Source organism: Chinchilla lanigera, unplaced genomic scaffold, assembly GCF_000276665.1.
Source record: "Chinchilla lanigera isolate Chin_1 unplaced genomic scaffold, ChiLan1.0 scaffold00013, whole genome shotgun sequence".
NCBI lineage: Eukaryota > Metazoa > Chordata > Mammalia > Rodentia > Chinchillidae > Chinchilla > Chinchilla lanigera.
Genome location: NW_004955414.1, coordinates 19,029,145 through 19,052,397, shown reverse-complemented (window position 1 = coordinate 19,052,397; position 23,253 = coordinate 19,029,145). Strand labels below are relative to the sequence as shown.

At 44.6% G+C, this 23,253-nt stretch overlaps 1 protein-coding gene across 2 annotated transcripts in view; it reads right to left on the bottom strand.

Moving 5' to 3' along the window:
• Positions 1 to 23,253, bottom strand: part of Clpb (ClpB homolog, mitochondrial AAA ATPase chaperonin) — a 138,098-nt gene that overhangs the window by 53,844 nt on the left and 61,001 nt on the right. The window contains exons 5-6 of one of the 2 annotated variants that reach the window (XM_005379988.2): positions 21,649 to 21,738; positions 10,761 to 10,889 (exon numbers count right to left, since the gene is read on the bottom strand). In XM_005379988.2, coding sequence (XP_005380045.1) covers positions 10,761 to 10,889; positions 21,649 to 21,738 — 219 coding nt within the window. The remainder of the gene's footprint in view (positions 1 to 10,760; positions 10,890 to 21,648; positions 21,739 to 23,253) is intronic. The other variant, XM_005379989.2, reaches the window with a different exon arrangement.

The following is a 23,253-nucleotide window of genomic DNA, read 5'->3' as shown; positions in this document are numbered from 1 at the left end:
GCAGATCTATACCTAACCTATGAACTCACTCAGTGAAGGAGAGATATATAATCAAATAACTACAGAACTGTATGTTCTGGCAAGGCTGATAAACATCAGAGAAACCTACAATAGGGATGATGGCAGCCAGCTGCAGAAAAAGAATAGCTGCTAAATAAATATGAATACTTAATTTGTAATTAGATAAACCAGAAGGCAAGCATTCATTCAGAATCACACATCATTAAAATGGAAGGGAGTTTTGAGATTCTAGTCTCTCTTATTTGTCAAATGGGGAAACTAACAGAGGCTCAATGACAGGAAAGGACTTACTCAAGGTTTCACGGCAAGGTAGAGTCAGTGCCACAATGATGTGCCAGATTCCCTTCCGCCCCATCAGCATTTCCTACCACACAGGGTTCCATTCCTTCAAAGGGGGCCCCCGGAGGGTTGAAGTGGCAAACTCCCCTCTTCTGCTATTTAAAGAATTACTGTCCAAAATGCCATTCAGGAGGGACTCTGCAGTCCAGACCTACAGAGAACACCTTGTTGTGTTCTTCCAGGACACTGGCAGGCTTCTACACAGAAGAGAGCACATGAATGCTAGATGCAAACTCCTTTTGGGAAGAGAATTTTGGTTCTGGCCCATATTCCAGTTTGACTTTGGGATGAGGCTCTTTGCTGGTATTCTGGAGGCCCTGACTCTCGGTTTGACATTTCCCTTTCCTAAGGCACACAGTTCTGTGCTTCCCCTGTCCCTTCTGCCCAAGAGCACGTGTACTGGAGGGGGCACGAGCAGGATGGCAAAGGGAAGACGGCTCTGCACTTTCCAGGAGCAGGGCAAGTGAAGGAGAACACAGAGAACAGACCTGGCCAGCTGATGCTGACCTCTTCTTCACCCAGGGGAGCCTTGGCTTCCAGCTGCCACCATTGGCGGTGATGAGCTCATACCGGATACCAACCAGGCTCATCTGAGGACTGCTTGGAGCTGATTAAAGCCTTGATGAAATGCGGGTGCCTGGATGGCAGGTGGCTCTGGAGAGTATGGGTTCTGGTGACCAGGCTCTCATCTCCAGCTCAACCACACAGTGACTTGTCTATGTCCACGTGAGCTGGGGTACAGAGATGACTTTCCCTGGGTGTGAGCAAGGACAGAAGTTCCTCACTCTACATTGGGGAAAGGGCTGAGAGTGGGGACTCAGGGTCACCAAGGGCCCACTTTAGGACTGATCTACCACATGAACTGTAATTATAATACCAGAGAACGTCTCCATTCCTCAAAATGGACCAACAACTGCATCCTTCTGGATGACTGATGGTCACGCCCTACACTGAACTGTCACAAGCTGAATGACAGGCTGGCACCGACCTTTCAGGTCTCAACATAAATGCTATTTGCTCAAGGAAGAAGTCCCTTATTACGTCCTAGTTGTGCTCTCACAGCACCCTCTATTCTTCCATAATAGTATATATGCTATTAGGTAAATTAGTTAATAACTTGTCATTATTTGCCTAAAGTCTCTATTCAGCCAGACTTTAAGCTTCCAAGGACGGGGGAATACAGTAAGTGTGTGTAAAATAACAACAGGGAAATCACTTTAAAGACTAGTAAGAGCAGAAGAGAGTTTGCAGATAACTTTCTAATAGTAAGCATTAGAAGGACAGTTACACATGCAACAGAGGAGCTCATCTTATCTGCCACACCTGCTGCAGGGTCTGTCAGACCCTTATGGTTTTCCGGCCTCCTCTCCCAGTCACCCATCCAAGCCAGTATTTGCTGGTTTGGAGAGGAATGGAGGATTTTCTTTTTACTTTTCAACAGTTTTACTGAGACACCATAAAGTTTGCCCACTACAGGATACAAATTTAATGGCTTTTATGTATATAGACACTAACCATAACCATATTGTAATTTTAGACTACGCTCACCCTCTCCAGAAGCAATCTTGTGTCTGTGAGCAAGTCCTCCCTGAAACACTTCAGGTTTAGCACCTACACGCAAAGAAGAAACCCCTGGCATTGAGGTGTCTTATATGATCTCTTAATTTTATAGACAAAAAGGTGATACTACGGAGGGGCTACGATCTACAAGGGGTAAGACAGTGGCAGAACTTGGTCAGATGTCAGTTCCTGATGCTGACAGCCTCTGGCCTCTCTGTCATACAACATGGCTCTCTGTGTCCCTGGACTAGCTGAGCCTCTGCACTTTACGCTACTGCAGGGCAGAGGCTACACTCTGCTCATTTGTCTCCTCTCTGCCTGGGATATCCTTAGAGTAATGATGCTTAACATGGGATCTGTGAACTAGTGCAAGTTTGTGAAATTTGCCATTAGTCCTTGATAAGATAAATACAGAAACCGAGAGTATCTGGAAACCTGTCAGAGTAATTTTAGATCTGTGGAATCTAACGACAAATGCCCTATAATAATATCCTTTTTCTAGTAATTCATTTTTATTTTATTTTACAAAGTATAGGTCCATGACAGAGCACACATGCAACTGCTACCACCCCTACCCGCTCTACCAAAGAGACGAGTCTTTCACAGTGTGAGAAGCACTGTGTTAAAGCAACTTCTCCCCTGCTCTCTACTACTACTTCCTGTTTTCTGGAATCTCTTGTATGGCTCCTCCTCTTTATTTTTGGGTTTTTTGAGACAGGGACTCACTATATACTCACTACGTAGCCCAGGCTGGCTTCAAACTCGAAGTGACTTCTGCTCCAGCCTCCCAAGTGCTGGGATTATAAATATGGGCCACCACACCCAGTGGTTCCTCTTCTTTATGCTCACTTCTCAAATGTAGGTTCTGCTTCCGAGTCTCTTTAGCTTACAACCTTCCATGGACAACTCTTAGACTCTCAGCTTTAGCTGTCCCTAAGAGACTGACAATGCTCAAATTTTCATGCTCAAATTAAAGTCCCTGTCTCTTAAGCCTCAGACCTGTTTGTCCAACTCTCTGCTATCCATCTGGAAAAGTATCCCAGTGTTCTCTTGTTGGTCAATAGCAATTTATTAATCACCCACCAGGCCAGGCATGGTGGTGCATGCCTATAATCCCAACACTCAGGAGGTTGTGGAAGGAGGACTGCCACAAGTTCAAATCCAGCCTAGGCTATAGCGAGTTCAAAACCAACCTGGACTATAGAGTGAGACTCTGTCTCAAAAAAACAAAACAAAACAAAAAACTCACCCACCACAGGCTGGCTGTGTTTTTTCCCTAGAAGCTGTGCATATAGTGGTAAGATAAAGAGATGAAGTCACTGTGACTACAAGGCCTCACTTGCTAGTGGAGGAAAGACAGATGATAGATATAAACAAACATGATCATTTCAGAGAACGGTAAGTGTCACAGAGAAGGTACAATAGGCTAATATGATAGAATGTGGCAGGGAGCTACTTTTACTAAGACTGTCACAAAGACCACTCTGAGGAGGGGTCATCTGAGTTGAGACCTGAATGATGAGGTATCCCAAGGGGAAGAGTGTTCCAATTTGTGGGATGGTAGGTACAAAAGCCCAGGGAGGGGAGTGAGTAGGTGGTAGTAGACAGAGATGAGGTTGCAGAGGTCTAGGTGACACAGGGCCTTCTAGGCACTGGTAAGAAATCTGCATGCCATTTGTGGCTTCAATGGCAAGCCAAAGGAAAGCTTTATGAGGGAGTATGACATGAGTTATATTTTAGAAAGATCACTCTGGCACTCATTTAGAGAATGGATTGACAGACAGTCCAACGGGACAATGGTGGCCTGAATTTGAGTTACAACAATGGAAATGGCAAAAACAGGGTGGATTTAAAGTGCACTATAGACAACCCATAGAACTTACTGAAGAACTTAATAGGGAGTGTAAGAGAAGGTAACTCAAGAATGACACTGACACTGAGAAGGTGATGGTATCATTTATGCTATGTTGACATGAAGAATCAGGAAAGAACTGGAGGAGGAAGTGGAGTGATTATCAATCATTCCTTTGAGGGTTTTAGCCACTAAGGAATACAGAGGAATGAGGTAAGAGCTGGAGGTGGATACAGGACCAAGGGAAGTTTTTGGTTTGCTTTTGTTTTTTAAGATGGATGAAGTGGAGGTAGTGAGGCACACCTGTAATCCCAGCACTTGGGAGGCTGGGGCAGGCGGATCATCATGAGTTTGAGGTCAGCCTGGGCCACATACTGGGTTCAAGGCCAGTCTGAACTATATAGTGAGACCCTGCCTGAAAAAACCAAAAGAAAAAAAGTGAGATTGAGGGACATTTTTATGCTGATGGGAACAGGCCACAAGGGAGGGGGAAAAGAGAGAATGCAGGAAAAGATGGATAATAACTGGAAAAGTGAAGTTCTTGAGGAAGTGAGAGAAAAAAGGAGTTGGTCTTAGAACGTCTTTCACTGTCAGAGGAAGGAAGGAGCCATACAGAGAGCAGGTAGGCTAGTGGAAGTGATGCTGGGAAGATGAGGTGGTTTCCTTTTGACTTCAGTCTACTTTCTTCACCAAATATGGTATGTGATTGCCATCTTGTTTTAGGGAAGGAAAGGGTTAGAGATCTAAACAGAGAGAAGGTATAAAGAGTTGTCTTGGTCGAGAATAAGAAAATGATTTTGCTTGTGAAGTGTAGGCGGGTGACTGGCAGTGCTGAGAGAGATTTATGGTCATAAATGCAAAGTAAGAGTCTGGTTAGCACAGTCATGAGGTTTTCCTCCAGCAATATCCAGTTCTTCAGATACAGACATGAATTAAAGAGAAAGCTGTTTGTTTTGGTTTTTTGAGACAGGGTCTCACTATGTAGCTCAGACTGGCCTTGAACTTACCATGATCCTCCTGCCTTAGCCTCCTGAGAGCTCGGATTACAGGTGTGCACCACCACGCATGGCTGAGAAAGCTGGGTTTAACTAGAGGGAACATGGGAGAACAGTACAAAGAAGGGAGAGAGAAGTAAGGGGTATACTTACAACACTGGACCATGGAAACTTAACAATAGGGAAAGAGGAAGGAGAAAAAATAGGAAGTATAATATATACAGAAAAGTACACAAAGTATTAAGCGTACAGCTCAATGTGAACACACCACACAACTAGGTAACATTTCAGAAGCCCAGAAGCCCCTGTGCCCTCTTCCCGTTACTACGTAAAATGCAGACATACAGTTAAGTACTCCTCTGGCAGGCCTGTGATCAGAATGTATGGCTGTGAGATCAGCTGCGTTGAATAGAACAAATGTTCTTTCACTCCCACTGCTGTATATTATTCTTCTGTGTGAACTTTTCACAACTTATTTGTCCATTCAGCTACTGAAAAACACTAAGAACTTCCAAACATCCTTCACATTAAACATAAAGCCTGTTTCATTCCTTCACTCACTTGTAATGGTTTCTCATTGGGTAAAAGTCCTGCTCTCCTCTCTTGCCTTGTGACCCTTTTATCCACCCTATAAACCCAGTTCTTCTGAACCACCTGCACTGTGCTGCATGACGTATTCTGCCTTTGAACACAGGGTCTCCTCTGTTTTTCTCCCTCATCTACCAGGAAAACTTGTGCTCGTCCTTCAAGACTCAGTGCATATACCATCACCTATGTAGTATCAGGCTGTCCCTGCCCTCCCCAGAGATTTGAAAGGTCATTTCTTTGTGATCCCGCAACACCTTCTATAGAATTCTATTAACCTATTAGAGAGCAATTCTGTGTTAAATGTCTGATTTTCTGACTATACTATGAGTTTTTTAAAGGCGAAGACCACACCTGGCTCATGTTTATTTCCCTGGTGCCTAGGGCAGGGTATAGGATGGGAGAAATGCTCAGCAAACGTGTGACAGAGAAGGAAAGCTTTGTCTGGGGATGTTGGGCTGGAAGGGTCCTTGGAATCAGCCGCTCTAACTTCTCAGTTTTATAGAGGAGAAAGGATTTGCTCAAAGGAGAAGGATTTCTTGGGGACAGAGCTAGAATTTCCTGTCCTTGGCCCAGGGCTCTGAACTGCTAGTGAGAATCAGACTATGGAGTTTCAAGGAGGATAGCCAGAGGCCATGAGAGCCGACTGCTCAACGTCTGGCAGTATAGACAGATGGACAGACAATGAAGTGGAACAAGACATGGAACTCCAAGTTTTAGCTGCTGATAAATAAGCCAGCAGGCAGTTTAAGGAAGGATGTTTACTGGAAAGGCTCTTTGCCCCAGGTGGGCTGGTGGGGAATTTAAGGACTCAGCTGATGGTGACTGAACCTAGCCGAGCCTTGCGGAGGGGGCAAGGAAGAGCCATGAAAACAGGTAGGAAAAAGGCTGAGCGAGGCCGTGGTATTAGGTTTCACAGAGCTTGAGTGCTTCCGAGAGAGGCGCCTGAGGGGTGTAAAGGAAGTGGCCCTGGACTATGAGAAGGAGAAGGATAGCGAGTAGGGAGAGGTGTCTTGTATGAGCAGTGCTAAAAGACCAGACACGTGAGGACAGCAAGGGCGGAGGGCCAGGGAGCACAGGTATCACATTATCCAAGAGAAGACCTACAGTGGCTTTGGAGATTTAACAGTACATCTAGACATTTTCTAAGTGATGTGTGGTGCACTGGAGCAAAGGAAAAGGAGACAAAAAAGACAGAGACTTGGCCTTCAGTTTGCCTTGGTCTAGGAAGTGGGAGGAGTCCGAGCTCCAGGAAGAGGCAAGACCTCAAAGGGGAGGGTGTAGAGAGCTGGGGACTGACTGGCAGAAAAAATTCTACCACCGTGAGAAACGAGGTCTCACCGGGACACAACAACAGGGACACCGAGATGAGAACCCTGGAAGTACACTCCGGGGTCGTGGGGGGATCAGAGCAGCAGTGGGAAAAAATCAGGTGAGGGGAAGACCATGGAAACTCTAAAAGCGTTCAAAGGGATGGTTAGGATTTAAAAAAAAAAAAACAAGTGTGTGCTGAGTGTTTTGAAGTTATTAGCAGAGCTACTCTGTACACATCTTTTTTTTTTTTTTTTTGTCTTTTTGAGATAGGGTCTCACTATGCAGCTCAGGCTGGTCTTGAACTCACTTTTTTTTGGTCTTTTTGAGACAGGGTCTCACTATGCAGTTCAGGCTGGCCGTGAGCTCACTTTGGAGCCCAGGCTGGTCTCGAACTCACAACGATCCTCCTGCCTCAGCCTCCCAAGTGCTGGGATTACAGGTGTGTGCCACCACACCTGGCTTGTACACATCTTAACTCTTACAAAACCTCAAAAGGTAGGTGGCATTACCCCATTTCCAGATAAGAAAAAACCTCAGAGTGGTCAGTCCCTTGTCCAGGGTCATGCAGCTACTAAGTGGCAGAGCTGGTACTCAGGTCCTGATGCCGAAGCTCATGCTCTTTTCTTGTAGCTTTCTCAACCTGGGCTCTGCTGAGCTACATTTAGAAAATTATGAGCAATGCTTTTCTTGATTCTCCCAAGTGACATATACTTAGTATCACTTTATATACCTGGGAGAGAGGTTAATTCCTTGTGTGCAATGGATCCCTTGGAGCACTAGGGCTCAATTTTCTGAAGGAACTCTGATCAAAAAAGGTGACCACGACTAGTGATGTTTTAGGAAGAAAGAACTCCCAGTGGGCTCTCATTCCTGAGAGGAGATGGCTGCTGATGCATTTTAAGAGCCCTGGCAATATTGAGATAAGTCTGCTCCCAGGACCTGAGGTAGAAGGCTCCAGCCACCCTTCCAGATTACTCCTCTTTCTAGTCATCCTGCCCTCTTGCCCTCTCTTGTAGCAGTCAGGTGTGGATGCAGCACCCTCACAGATGAAAAAGCACTAGCCTATATACTTGCTTTTCTGTGGAGGGTGGCAGAAGATCGGCACCAGTTAATTTAAAACTCTTCCAAAGCACTCTATCTGGAAAATTCCCATTATCCTTCCTGATAAGACCTAAGCACTTCTTCCTCGGGAAAACTTTATAACTGATTCTGACTCCCTGCTCACCAGGCAGAAGACAGCATTACTTCTCTGTGTCCCCTGAGACCCCTCTGTCACCTCCCTGCCGGAGTACCTACTCCACCAGCATGTATTGTTTCTCCCCATCTCTCTTCTGATGGTCTGAGAGTCTCTCAGGGTCAGGGGCAGTTTGCCTGATCTGTCTTATGGCAGGGTGCCCTGAGGTCCACCTTTCAGAGACGGCAGAGTTATATAACAGGGGTGTGATTTACAGCCTACCATGTGCCTGCCAGGGGTTTTACGGGTGTTATTATTAATCTTACATTGTCTCTATGAAATAGGTGTCAGTTTACATATAAGGAAACTGAGGTGTACAGAGTTAAGGTAACATGTTCAAGGCAACCCAGCTAATAGGGGGTTGTAGGGCTGGAATTCAGATCCAGGTTGGCCTGATGCTGAAGCCTGAGGGGTCTTTGCTGTTTCTCCATGATGCTGCCTACTGGGCTGGAGGGTGTCTGCATTATCAGCCTGATAACTATTCTCTGAGCTTCTCAGCTCAAATGCAGGCTTCAGGTCAGAGAACAAGAGCAGCTAACTCCTCTAGCTCTAATCTGCTAAGATCCAAGAAACCTAAGTCCTTATGGACTAAGCCATTTCCAGAAGGGTTCTGTGTGGACTCAGAAAGCATAGACTGGTCTCTATGTCTAGGCTTGCCTTGGATACAGAAAGAGAACCTTTCTCCACGATGCCACGGCAAAGCTGGTGGCAAGTGCAGGCTAAGAAAGCTGGTGGGCAGGATGACAAACTTTTGGAGGTCAGCTGAGGTCAAAAGACTGTGGCAACAGCCCCTAGGGCAAGAGAGCAGGATCCTGCCTCTCGGTTGGCTAGTCATACACACAGGCGACCAAAAGAGTTCAAGGAGGGGAGGGAGCTCAGAAGTTTGCAGACCTTCAGGCCCTGAGTGATAGCAACTTGTTCAGGTTTGGGAGGGAGAAATAAGTGAGTTAATGGTTTTAACCCTTGGGGCTGGGAGGCTAGGGCAGGGGGCAAAATGGATGCTGGCTAAAAAGGCAGGTGGGAGGAATAGAAAGGTGGGGGCTCGGGGCAGCTGTTCCAAGTCACCAGGCAAGAACCATGGCCCTGGAGTGGCTCAAAGGGCTAGCCCTGGCCTCGGGGTGAGGATGGAGTGAGCTTCGTGAAAGGCCCTCCTCTCTTCATTTCAAAGGTGTTCGATCTGGTGAGCTGGAGGGGCTCCCTGTAAAGTGAACTCTGTTTAGGGGCTGGGGGAAGTGAGGATATATACCACAAGACAATGGCTGGGGGCACGGACTGATTTTAAGGCATGGCAAAGAGAAACCCCATGGTTCCCACTCCAGTTCTTTGCTAAAATATCTCACTGGAGAGCTTTCCACAGGACCGAGTAAGAAGCATCCTGCTTGGGGACATTTTCTAAGCCTTTGTTTCTGAGAGCAGCGAGTCCCTGCCCTAAAAGTATCGGTCATCCCAGGCACTGTCACCACAGGGAGGGGTAGTCCTTTCTTTCACAGTTGCATGCCCAGACCAAGATACTTTTGGGGTACGTCCCATGAAGTCGGGGGGTATGGGCCAGCCATGGGTCTAAAGCCAGTGTGCCTGTGGCCGAAAGGAGGTGGCAGCATTAGAGGGGTTCCCGGAAGTCCCTCTAGCCCCAAGGATATCAAAAGGGCTAGAAGATGATCTGAAGATGTTGGGCCTGACAGACAAAAGCTTTGGGACAGAAAGAACTTTCTGTGAAGACTGGTTTTTTAAAAAATGATAGCAGTTACAGAGAAGACGACCGCAGCATTACAGAGACACTTGCACCAGTCAGAGCAGAAGTAAAACAGAATGGATGACTAGGGAAGAAGCAAGATCCCTCAGTCTCTGACAGAACCCAAGGGAACGCCAGCCAGCCAGCCAGCCAGCTGTTGGAGGGGTTTCTGCTGGGAGGAAAAGAGCAATCATCAGAGTAGCCCAGATGCTTCTAGCTTTCAGGTCCCAAGGAGAATGATGCCTGACAAGGAGGACCCTGGGGTCCAGTCCTTAGTATAGGTCCCTGCTCTCAAGTGGCAGGAAGGCAGGAAAGGTGTGAACAGGTAGTCTGCACCATATACTCACTCACACGTGTTGGCAAGATACTTTCCTGGCCCTCCCATAGGCTGGGCTGGGATAAGGGAAAGCAGAAAGGAAAGTGGGGTCATCTGGCAGGTAACTGTACCAGACTCAGATAGGACCTGAATCTGGAGTGGCATTTAATGTCCCTCTAATTAAAGGTTCAATCTCAAAAGGGATAGTATCCATCATTTAGCAAGTATTTACTGAGTACTTACTACTAAGTATAAGCATTAAGGGACACTTAAGTCAGCCATGGTTCTGGTTTTGAGGGAGTTCAGGCTTGTGTTAGGGATAAGAACAAATACAAATAATCTCCAATTGTGATGAGTGCAATGACAGGAAAGACTAGAGTGTCCCAACTCAAGAGTAATGAAAGGACCTAACCGACACAGGCTGGGGTAGGATTAAGGAAGACAGCTTTGTGACCTGCATTAGAGATCTGAAGAGACTCTCCCCTGGTCTGGCTCTAGAAATCGTGGGAGGAAGAGAGAACACTTTGGAGGAGAGCAACCATCAAGAAAACCCTTATAGCTTTTGTAGACAAGCTGGCTGGCAAGGAGCATCACATATACCTGCAGGCACCATCTGTAAAGCACCACCCAGTGGAAAGCAAATCTCACATGCACACTGTCAGTCTCAAGAAGTATACTCACTCTCAAGGCATGTCTAGCTCAGGGAGACTAACAGGGTGCCTGGGAAGCCTGGCATTTCCAGGTTGGACAGCCCGCCAAGTACTCTCTCCCTTGCCAAGCCTGACCCGCCCCATCCTCCACTCAGCTCTCACCTCCATCAAGCAGCTCCTTGACAGTGCGGTAGTCATCAGCAAGGACGGCGTAGTGCAGGGCTGTGCAGCCTTTGAAGCTGGCACGGTTGTTTAGTCGGTTATTGAAATCATCCTCTCGGGTGACCAGGACTGGGGGGAGACAGCAACATAAACGCCTAAATTAGCAACAAATGCATGAGCCACCAATTTCGTCTACTCTCTTTTGGCGTTTCAATTCACTCACTCACCCATTTACTAAACATTAAATCACACCTGTGCTATATGCCTGGCCACCTGTGCTGGGCAAGAAGCGGCTGGTTAGTTCCACAAATACGTGTCAGGATGAATCTTTGGGACATGAAATAAACCAGCTATGGTCTCTGACATAATTGGACAAGGGAGACAGACAATAAACAAATGTTGAAAGTACTGTTTGACATAAATGCTATGTTAGCAGCATATAGCTCAGTGGCACAGTGCTTGCCTGGCAAGTGCGAGGTCCTGGGTTCAATTCCTGACACAAAACAAAACAAAAAAAAAGTATAATGGGATGATATGGAAAGCTAGAGGAGGGCTGGGAATGTGGCTCAGTGGGGGGTACTCGCCTAGGGTACATGCGGCCCTGGGTTCAGAACACAGGTCTAATCTGAGTCTTCCTTTTTTCTTTCATCATTTTGGAAATGGGGCAAGCAGAGCCTAGATGTTCTGGTGCCAGCCTATGCTCTTATTCCTTTTCTTGCTCAGGTGAAGGTGAAGGCACACTCTCTGTAGAGCCCCTTATCAGAAAATGGCTTGAGGTTTGTAGACAGCACCCTATTGGATATGCTAGCTTCTGTAGCAAAAGTTTAAATGTCTTGCCAGAAGGAGGCTGGGGGAGCCTGCAGCTGGAGACCAGGCCACACTCTGTATGGTCTATAGAATCAATGGTGGATTAGCTCTTCTACTCCATACAGGGGATCCCAGGTGCTAACTGCTCAGCCCAACGCCTGAGGAGGTGTATGGCCCTTTTTGGGGGCAAGAAGAACAGAAAGGAAGGAAGAAAGCCTCTGAGCAGCTAAGATGTAAATCCCATGTGCAATGGATCCACACTTTTCCCTAAAAGATCTTTAGGCCCTCAATCTGAGATTAGTCACAAATAATCTTAGCAAATCATACCTGGTGATCTTGTTTCTAGCTCACTGCAGATAAAGAGAAGGAAATAAGGTGGGGGAAGATGCTTTAGAATCAAGCAGAATGATTATAATCAAGCCCTGGCCTGGCACGGAGGGAAAAGAAAAGGACAATGAAAAGCTGAAAAAAGGACTACAGAGCACAGCACCTGAAAAGGCCCTAAGGGCATCACTGAACTGCCACACAGGACCTTAACTGTGCATATAACCATGTACCTGAGGAAAGGTGACAGTCAGTTCAAGAAAGCAAGAAGGGTGTGATCCATTTTACAATGAAAACCCCTTACTCATTTAACAGACAACGTTTACCGAGCACCAGAGCATGGCGGCAGCTTCTGGAGATCTTACAGAAAATCAGACATAATTCCTGACTTTAAGAAGTAAACTAGTAGGTAAAAAGTCAGACAACTGAGCAGACTAATTATAATCCATATCACAAGTACAGTGATGGAAACAAACACCCCCTTTCTGTCTAACTTTGAGCTTTCAACAGTGTATTCTCAGTGCAGGGAAAAGTAAGTTTCATTGGGAAACCCTGAATATACTTTTCTCTCAGAAAGGCACAGGGAACAGGAGAATGTAGGACTGAGGCAAGCCATTTGTTTCATTTGGCGTCTGGGCAGTTTCTTGTTTGATGGCCACTTTGTTTCACAAAACCGTGTGGAAATCCTGCAGAACTGGTATTCTACAGAGCAATCATTGGAACTAAATAGTCTATTACAACCTGTAAAGCACTGTCACTTCCTTTTCTGTTTCAGAATAACCCTGTGGGGTGTAAATTTATGCTATTTTATAGAGGAGGGCACTGAAGTTCAGAAGGATGACACAATCAGTGGTAGAGCTGGGACCTAGCCCAGTTCAGCAGGGCCTATTTCATGCTCTTAGCACTAAATGCTTTCCCCATATCACCCAGTGTTATGAGTCCTGCCCCAGTAGATTGCCTCACACTCTTCTCAAGAGAAGACAGAAAATGGCCCAAAGTGAAATGGAGTAAGAAAAGAGGAGCAGCATGGCCTCAAATGGATCCCCCACTCACCCCATCCTCACTGAGTTAAAGTAAGGGATTCATCCAAGCTTGCCTGGCAGCTGGCCACCAAGGTGGTCTTCCGAGGCTCCATGCTTACAGCTGGTCCTCAGCCAGTGAACCGTCACCTTCCCAACAAAGACATCTACCACCCTTCATGTAAAGACAGCGCAGGGGAAGACAGGCCCAGGCTCCTGCTTCTCTTCCTAGCCAGCCATTCCTGTCTCTTCAAGGGGTCCTAGACCCTTCTAACCCCTAATTCCAAAAGGACTTTAGATTTAGGATAACAAAAGCTATGGGTATGCAACAGCTTTTTAAAATAAACTATGTAGCCGGGTGTGGTGGTGCACACCTGTAATCCCAGCACTTGGTAGGCTGGGGCAGGAGGACTGCCAAGAGTTCGAGGCTGGCCTGGGACACAAAGTGAGTTCAAGGCCAGGCTAAACTACATAGTGAGATCCTGTCTCAAAAAATCAAAATAACTAAACTAAATTAAGCTAAACTAAACTAAACGAAGTAGTATGGGATCAGCAAGAATAGTAGACTGACAACTCAGAGAACTGAGTTCAAGACTGGCTTTTTTATTAACTTGATACATGGCTCATCCCTTTGTGCCCTAAACTCCCTGTTTTTAAAGTAGAAAAGATTTTTTTTTTTTTTATCATTGGTTCTGAAACTTTAGTGGGGACAGAATCATCTGGGTAGGTGGTCAAAATACATCAACTCTCTGGCCCCCACTCTAGCCATTCAGAGTCCTAAGGCAAGGCCTATGGAGACATGCTTAATAAGCCTAAGCCTACTGCAGAGCTCCTCAGAACAATCTGAGAAGCACTGGCCTAGATCAGTGATGGTAACCCTTTTACAGCTTTTAATGCTACAAACAGCCTGTTGTAGCACGTGTGCCACAGGCTTGCCACAACTGGCCTAGATGGTCTGAGGGTCCTTCCCACTCTGAGGAACAGAAAACTACAAGGTTGGCTGAACCAAGGTTGGCTGGTCCTTCTCCAGGGAGGCCAAAGATGCCTGGGTAGCAGAATGCTCACTCCAAACCCCATGTTTAGAAAGTTAGAGCAGAGTTTTCATCTTGGGATAAGACCCTTATCCAAAACCTCACACATACTATATTTTCCCCCAAATTCCCGGGTGGAATTAAGTCCTTTTATGCCATGTACTCTACTGTAGTCCTTATTCACCCATCACATTAAGCATATTCCATGGCCTGGGCTACGAGGACAGAGTGTGAACCCTACCCTCAATGCTGGGCTGAGGATGTAGCTCTCAGTGATAGAGCACTTGCCTAGCATGTGCTATGTCCTAGATTTGTTCCTTAGTACCATTAAAAGAAAAAAATTGTAAATCTACAAATAACATAAAAATAATCTTCCATAGAGTATCTCTGAAACAATCTATCACTATGAGCCTGAGAGACCTGGGTTCTAATCCTAATTTCCTACATTGGAAAATCACGTCATCTTTCTGGGCCATAAACCTCTCACTGGTAAAACAGGAACATTAATGCACATTAACTGGGTTGCTGTGAAAATCTGAGATGATGCCATCTAGTGAGAGTCACAGAAATGAATTTGTACCTAGGAAATGACAATTTTAAAATTAATGTGTCTTTGGGCTGGGGGTATAACTCAGTGGCACAAGAATTTGCCTGGCAAGTGTGAGGTCACGAGTTCAATTTCCAATACCAAAAAAAAAAAAAAAAAAAAAAAGAAAAAGAAAAAGAAAAAGAAAAAAATAAAATTAACGTGTCTTCTCCCATCCTGAAACTCCAGATATATCCACATTCTTCTGTTGACCTTTCATAGGCCTCTTCTAGCTGGCCCTGGTGAATTTCTACAACTGATTTTCTACTTCCTTCTCTGCTCCCTTCCTGCTTCTCAGGGCCCTTATACAGGACCCTGGTGATGCTACCATGAATCCTCACGGAGCAGCACTGTGTATTAGAAAGGGCATGGGGGTTGGAGTTGGACTGGGAAGTAAAATTCACTGTGGCTTTGGCCAGAATACTTCACATTACTGAGATTCTGTTTCTTTATTTGCATAGTTGAGGTAGCATCTCCTACCTCACAAGATTCCATAGCAAAACTAATCCAACAATGCACAAAGGATCAGAAGAAGACATTTCTCCAAATAAGACACAAATGGCCAAAAAGCACATGAAAAGATACCCAACATCACTGGTCCTGAGGGAAATGCAAATCAAAACCACAATGAGATACCTCTTCACTATCTACTGGGCTGGCTATAATCAAGAAGATAAGAATAAGTGCTGGAGAAGATGTACAGAAACTGGTACTCTCTATATAGCTACGTTAAATGGTGTAGATGCTTTGGAAAACAGTCAGGGATGTCCTCAAAAGGTTAAAAACTTATTTGTATGACCTAGAAATTCTATTCCTAGTAATATTATACTCAAGAATCCAAAAACATTGTGTCTACATAAAAACTTGTACACAAATATTTATAGCAGCATTATTCATAACATCAAATGCATCTAAGCCAATGAAAGGATGAACAAAATCTGGTATATCCATACAGCAGTATATTATTTAGCCATAAAAAGGAATGAAGTACTAATATATGCTTCAACATGGATGAACCTTTATGCTAAATAAAAGAAGTCAATTACAAATGACCATGTATTATATGAGTCCATTTATATGGGATGTCTACATTAGGCAAATCTATAATGACAGAAAATACTGGTTGCTAGGGACTGAGTGTAGTTAAAGGGAAATGGAGTATCATAACGTATACAGGATTTCTTTATGAAATGATGAAAATGTTCTAGAACTGACTGTGATGATTGCACAACTTTTGTGAACATGCTATAAACTAGTAGACGAGATAATTCACATGGTGAATTGTATAAAACATGAATCAAATCTCAATAAAGTTGTTATGTTTAAAAATGTGTGTAAGGTGCTAAGGCTATCGCCTGGCATGTAGTTAAGGACTCAGCAAATGGTAACACATTTATTATTACACCTTTTCGCTTCTTGACATCATCCTAACTCTGGCTAGGACCACCCCTAGCACCAACCCTGGAGAAAGGCAGGGAGCCTATTTCATACTCTGTGGAGTGTCACAGGTGATACCTAAAGGCTAAAATCCCAAGACCAAGAATCTTTCTCTGAGACTCAGAGAACTAAAAATATAATTCCAGTGGTTTCCATTTACTGAATATGTACTGTGTGCCAGTTGTTCCAGAAACTTTACAATTATTTTCTTCACAAGAACCATACTAGGCCGCCAAATTATTAGTCCTACTTGATAAGTAAAGAAACTGAGATTTAGAGAGGTTACGTAACATGAAGTCATACTAGTAGTCAATAACTGAGTTGGTCTGTTCAACTCTAAGGACTTACAATCTTTTTTTCTATTTGATCACATGGCTACATTATGTCTTTCTTTTATTTATTTACATTTTACCCACAGTTTATGACTTAAGTAGTTTTATTTCATGATGCCCTTTCCCTCTTTGTGCTCTAGAAATGTCTAGTTTCCTTCAAATTTACCAATATTTTCTCTTAACATAGTCTTGTATATTCTTAAATTGTCTTATGTATATATAATCTTGAATACAGCAGTGCTTGACAAATATTTATTTAGTGAATGAGTGTTAAGCTTATCTCTCCAAGCAGAAAATAAGTTCTTGAAGGACAGGCACTGTACCTGTATCTCTAGATCTCTTCATCCTTTCAGCAAAGGCACGCATGCTCACCTAGGCTGGCTTATGGCTAGAGAACCAGCCCATTTCAAAATGGTTCTCACGGGCACCACGCTCTTTGCCCATGGACCAGAAGCTTTCTCCTTATAAAGACGATCCTGCTCTTCCTAGTAGTACAGCATGGGAGCTGGCACACAACAGCAACTCAGAAGAGGTTTGATGAAGGAAAAGGAAGACTGAGTTAGCAGCTATTCCACTGCAGACACAAGAAGGGACTCATCTTCTCTCTCACTCATGAAAAGGAGAGGTAGACCAGGAAGGCTGTCAAGGAACTTGGAGAAGACAGGCTCTGGTGCTCTTGTGTATAACCCTCGCCGGTCAGTGTGGCATCCGCTTTGGTCCAGGACCCCTCCCTTTTGACTACTGAGCCAGGTAGGGCTTTCCAGAGCTTACACCTCACCTTCTCATCATTAAGACTAAAATGCGGGACAAACTCTTAACCCTGCTATTCTGTTATCTACAGACCTATCCAAACTGCTTGAACACCTTCTACTTCCCACCTCTCCTAACTTGCATGGAGTAACACGCGCAGAGGTGTCTGGACTTCTCTGATGCATCTTTTACCCTGGGCTCATTCCTTTCCTCACATCTGTCCCTCATCCTAACCAAAGCAGTATTCTTTTAGCTCCAGGGATCCTCTGGGACAGGCCAGCAGCAAGAGGAAAGAGCTACTCCCTCTGCCTCTTAGCAGCTGTGCTACCTGGTTGGTCCATCTCGGTCCCTTAGTGCTCCCCATCTCTGCACCTGCCTGCCTCTCCTCTGCCTTTTCTTCAAGATGTTAAAAACTTGCAATAAAAAACAAATACAAAATGCTGTAATTAATAGCCAATTCTCAGCCAACCCAGCATCTCTACTAATAAACCTCAACACTTGGAAAAAGAACAATAAATTCTACCCCTCTCTGCTTCTGAGGTGGTCTCTTTTATATACTCTGTGTGTGTGTATGTATGTGGGTAAGTATGTCTACATATATATTTATTTTCCTTTATTTCCCATCCAGGGAGGGGCAGAATAATGAACTGCGTGCGTCAGGGAAGATGAATCTGAGATACTAGGGAGCAGTGCAGTAAAAAGATTAAAGTGTTATTATTGTTGGGTTTTTTTCCCCCATGGTCCATTGTGACAGCTCGACCGTCATCTGTAAAAAATGTCTCAGCGAGAGATAATCATCGGAAACTCAATAAAGCGTCAGGGGGAGCCTCAGCCCCCATCAATCACTGGGTGCCTGGAAAATTTCAGCCCTCTGTCTCCCTTCCTGCTATCCATATAAATGTCTCTAATATATTTTGTGTGGTGTGTGGGACCCATCCCTGATTTGGAACTTTTGATGAAAAAATATTTATACACAAAATATGTAAATCAGTTAAAAATCACAAGACTACTTCTTTGCCACCCCATCACACTTTCTCTTATTTTTATAAATGCATCAAATTTATTCTTTTTAATAAAACATGTCAACTAGTCTATCCTTCTCTTTTAGAATACACATATACATGCACATGCACATGGCACACAAGCATATTTGGAGACCTAAAAACAAATGGAAACAACCTCCCTAGCTGCGAGATTTAATTTTGAAGCTGGCCAAAAGCCCTGATGGAGTGACAGTGCACTGTCCACCCTGGTGATTCTACACTGGCTGGTACTACTGAGCAGTGACACACAGAATCACTGACCCTGGAGGTATGATGAGACTCTAAGGGGCCTGGATGGGATGAAGAAGAGGCAAGAACAATATTAAGAATAACTTGCTGTCTTGGTTACTTTTTTCTCCTTGCTGGGACAAAATACCCAACACCCAAAGTTAAAAGAGGAAAGGTTTATTTAGCTCACAGTGTGTGGAGGTTTCAGTCTGTAATCAGCTGGCTCCAAGGCAGGGTGGTATGGCACAGGGGTTCATGGCGGCGGAAGATAGCAAAAGCAACAAGAGCAAAAAGGGACAACAAGCTTCTTTCCCTCCCTTTTAAGAGAAGCAAGCTACCTGCCCCAGGGTGGGTGTAGCACTCACACCATCTGGGTACCCTTCTCTTGCACAGGCTCCAGCTGTTTACAAAGAGAGGATCCTGGCCCTCTGCTGAGTCACTTAGTTAAACTTCTAAACTTCTCAAGTTGACACGATGAACATCATCCTAGAGTGTAAAGGCACAATGAATATCATCCTAGAGGGTAAGAGCTGGTCCTCCACACCCCAGGATATCTGAGTTACTTAGTTAAGCTTCTAAACCTCTCAAATTGACACAATGTATCAACCATCACACTGGCCTGAACTGCTTTTGACTTGGTAGATTCCCAGCCCTCTGAACAGGCCCGAGGTTCTCAGCAGACTCAGTAAGGGCACAGGGAGGGTGATATGGTCACTGGGTTCTATCTAAGAGTAGAAGACAGCTCTGCTGGCATCTGACATGACTACTCTACCTCAGTTTCCTGTCGTGTCAACATCAGAGGGTTGCTGTGCACACACAGCGCCAATGAATGTTACTAGCTATTGCTGCAGTTGTCACATTGGGTGACCTTGTCTTCTCCCCAGTTCTCCAACCTGGAAGGAGTCAGTTCCTGCAATGCCCTCCCCTCTAGGACTTTCAAGATCAACTCTGTCTGAAGGACAGATCCAGGCATACTGGACCTGGCCCCAGTGTATTAATGCTGCATCTGTATAGCTCGTCACTCTTTAGACTGCATCTGTGTGGAGGCTGCACCCTAACATGTTCACTTAGTAGCCCAGAACCCAACTTCTCTGTTTCCACCCCTGGTGGTTATGGACATAGTATTCTTTACTCCCATCTACCTGCACCCAACTACTAGCCTTCCATGCAGCTCCCTCAATCTTCCTTAGATGTGAGGCTCAAGTACTATTTTATTTTCTTGACTGTTTCAGCCAGCGAGTCTTTTCTTTGAGAACTGCTAATTCTTGTTATCTGTACCTCTGACTGGACCCGTCAAATACTGTTTCAGTCAGATCTTCAATCTTCATCATTAATTGCCATTCTTGCGAGCATCTTACATTTACATGATACCTTGTATCTTTCAAGTGCTTTCATAAGTACTTCAACTGATTCTGACAACAAACCTATGGGATAGGAAATACTATTCTCTACAGATGAGAAAACCAGCTCTGAAATACAGAACTGCCCCAGGTCACAGAGTTAGGTAACAGTCAAACTATTCCTCAGATTCTATTGTCTACTTTAAGGCTGACAGTTTGCTATCAGGAAAAAGCATTTGGAAGGCTGGGTCAAAGATCTGAATGAAGTTCCATGAGAGTATGTGATGATGATGCAGCAAAAGTGGAGAACAGAGGTTTACATTCATGGAATTCCTTCTATGCTCTTTTCTTTTTTGAGACAAAGTCTCACTATGCAGTTCAGGCTGACCTTGACCTCACTGTGTAGCCCAGGCTGGCCCTGAACACGTGGCAATTCTCCTGCCTCAGCCTTTTGAGTGCTGGGATCGCAGGTACGCACCATCATGCCCGGCTTACATTCTAGGTTTTATGTAAGTGGTAAATGTAGTACCTCTCACTCTCTTAATATCTTTTATATTGCAAATAGGAGAAAGAATCTCTGAGAAGTACATGACGCTGCTCCAGGTGTCACAGCTATTAAGTTGTGTACACTCACACTATCATGGCTTAGCACATAGCTTCTCTGGGGGATAAGTTTTGTTTTTTTTTTTAAATTTTAAAGAGAAAAAAACAAGAACAAAAACAAAACAACACTAAAACTATAAAAATGATACAGAATTTCAAAACAAGATGAGAGGAAATCAACAATAGTTTTTATACTAGTTATTGCTATCTTCAAAGTAGTTGCTCAGTTTACCAGGTATAGGTATGAAAGGTTGATCAAACAAACATTAACTGTTCTTTTCAATAAATCAATCGAAATTAATAGTACAATTATCTTAGCTATCTTACGTATATATATATATATATTTTTTTTTCCCTTTCCTTCTTTTCTCCTTTTTCTCATTCAGTTGTTCTTTCCTATTGAGCAGTTTCTTTCCCTTTCACAATATCTACTGTACCTTTCAGATTTTATTTACACTTTCAGGTTCTTATACTAGGGAGACAATACAGTGTTTACACATGCAGGTCTAATTTATTTCACTTATCAGTATGGTCTCTAGTTGCATCCATTTACCTATAGCCTTGAGTTTATCTTTTTTATAGCTGAGTAATACTCCATTGTATAAAAATACCACATCTTTTTATCCACTCCTCAGCTGATGGGCATTTGGATTGTTTCCAAGATTTTGCTATGACAAATTGTGCTGCTATAAACATGGGTACACATATATTGCTGTGGTATGATATTTTTAATTCTTCTGGGAAAATACCTAGAAGGGGAATAGCTTGGTTAAATGGGACCTCTAATCCTAATCTTTTTTTGGTCTTTTTGAGACAGGGTCTTGCTATAAAGTTCAGACCGGCCTTGAGCTCACTTTGTGGCCCAGGCTGGTCTCGAATTCACAACGATCCTCCTACCTCAGCCTCCTGAGTGCAGGGATTACAGGCATGTGCCACCATGCCTGGCTTAATCCTAATTTTTTTACGAATCTAGGAGTAAAGTTGAAAGTAACAAAATAAGATCTCTTTTAGAGAAATGAAGGCTCAGATGAGTTTTTTAAGCCGTTTAAGCACAAGACTGAAATTAACACCTGTAGTCTAGATTGTGCCACTCAGACAGTGGGAGCCTGGTATAAATGCAAAACCTCAGGTTCACTTTAGACCCACTGACTGTCTGGGGGTGGGGCCCAGGAATCTGCATTTTAACAAGCTCTCTAGGAGAGTCCCATTCCCTTGGGAACCTCGGTGCTCTTATCTCAGTTTCCGCTCTTCAGCAACATACATTCTCTTTGTGGGCCTGGGTGGAGCTGGGCACATGGTGCTTAACATATACTGAGGAGATGAACTAATCAGGTGAGACCACTCCTGGGGAGAGGGAGAAATATTAGCGTAGAGAGCAGTTCCATTACCGCCAGTGGGGACTCCTAGCCACCTCCTGAACTGCAGGGCACTTGTCCACTGGTTTGTGATGAGCCAGCTTGCACCGTCCTGTCCCCCATCTGAAGACAAGAGATGGGGAGGTCAGCTGGAGCAGGCCAGGACCCGCAGCCCCTGGAGTTGTGGGGGAAAGGTGCTCTCAGAGAGATGAGTTTGGCCCTAGCAGGTCCAGCCTGGTAAAGCAGGCCCTCTACCCCCAGAAGGGCCATATGCCAACCCAGCGTCTGCAGGGCTCATCTTTATTCAGCTGCCATTTGAAGCTGAGAAGAGAAGTTGATTTATAGCCGGCTCTAGCCACGTTTCTGCCGTGTTTTATTGTTTTAATTGTACATATGAGAGGCACTCAGAGAGCTCACTTGCATTTCTGACAGTCCCAGACATTTGATGTTTATAACAGTTACTTATAAGCAGCCAGCGGCATCCCAAGCTGGGCGACTTGTTTACTGTTACTACTAATTTACTGCATCTTCCACCTGAGGATTGGGGCCCACCACCCATCAGCCAGCCACAAGTGGAACTCTCCTGGAGCGGCATGGGTGGGGCTCAAGGCATCAAAGAGAACGCAGTCAAGACTGGGGAATGAGCTGGCAGAGAGACAGCCATGATCCCCATGCTCCCTTCACACTCAGATGGCTCTGCCCAAGCTGTGTCCACTGCTTTCAAAATTTTTCTTTTGACCTTCCTCTTTAACCCCAAAGACTAGCTTAAATCCTATTTCTTCTAAGTATAGTACTTGCTCTGATAAAGAGCCAACAGCTTTTATTTTTTAATTTTAATTTTTTGGGAGACAGGATCTTGTTTTGTAGTTCAGGCTGGCCTTGAACTTACTATATAACCCAGGCTAGCCTCAAACTTGTGGCAATCCTCCTGCCTCAGCCTCCTGAGTGCTGGGATTACAGCTGTGTGCCACCACGTCTGGCTCCAGAGTCAACAGCTTTTAGAACTTTAGAAATCATACAGCTGGCAGGAACCTTGGAGGCTATATAATATTATCCACTGACCCCGGACAAGAATCCCCGACAGGCAGACTAATGCAGCAGCCTGTGAAGTGTGAGTTGCTCACTACCTCCTAAGTGAGTTTCTTCCCTTAACTGAGCCAAAGCACACTTCCACAGGACAAGTCTTCGTTCAATGTCACTGTGTTTTACATATATGTGATTATCTCTAATCTTTCACACAATCCAATAAAACAGGTATTGGTATTCCTATGTAACAGACGAAGATTGAAAGTCAAGGATTTTAAGTCACTTGCTTAAGATCACACAGCCAGTCAGTGAAACTCAACTTACTTCTGAAGATGCCACTTGGAGGGCTGCAGAGAATGGAAAGAACAGTAAGGTCAAGGAGATATCCACACCAAGTATTCCTGGGGTGCCTGTACAACCAGCAAGCCTGCCTGCTACTCAGAAACACCCACCTTTGCAAGAGTGGGCAAGTCCATAGTGTACCTGCTTGAGCGGGCTCATGCTAAGGAACGGTACTTATATGTGAGACAGGAGAAGGGGTGCATTAGGCACGGGCCACAAAGATCTTTTTTCCCAGTTCTGTTTGTTCTCAACAGGCAGAAAAGACACAAA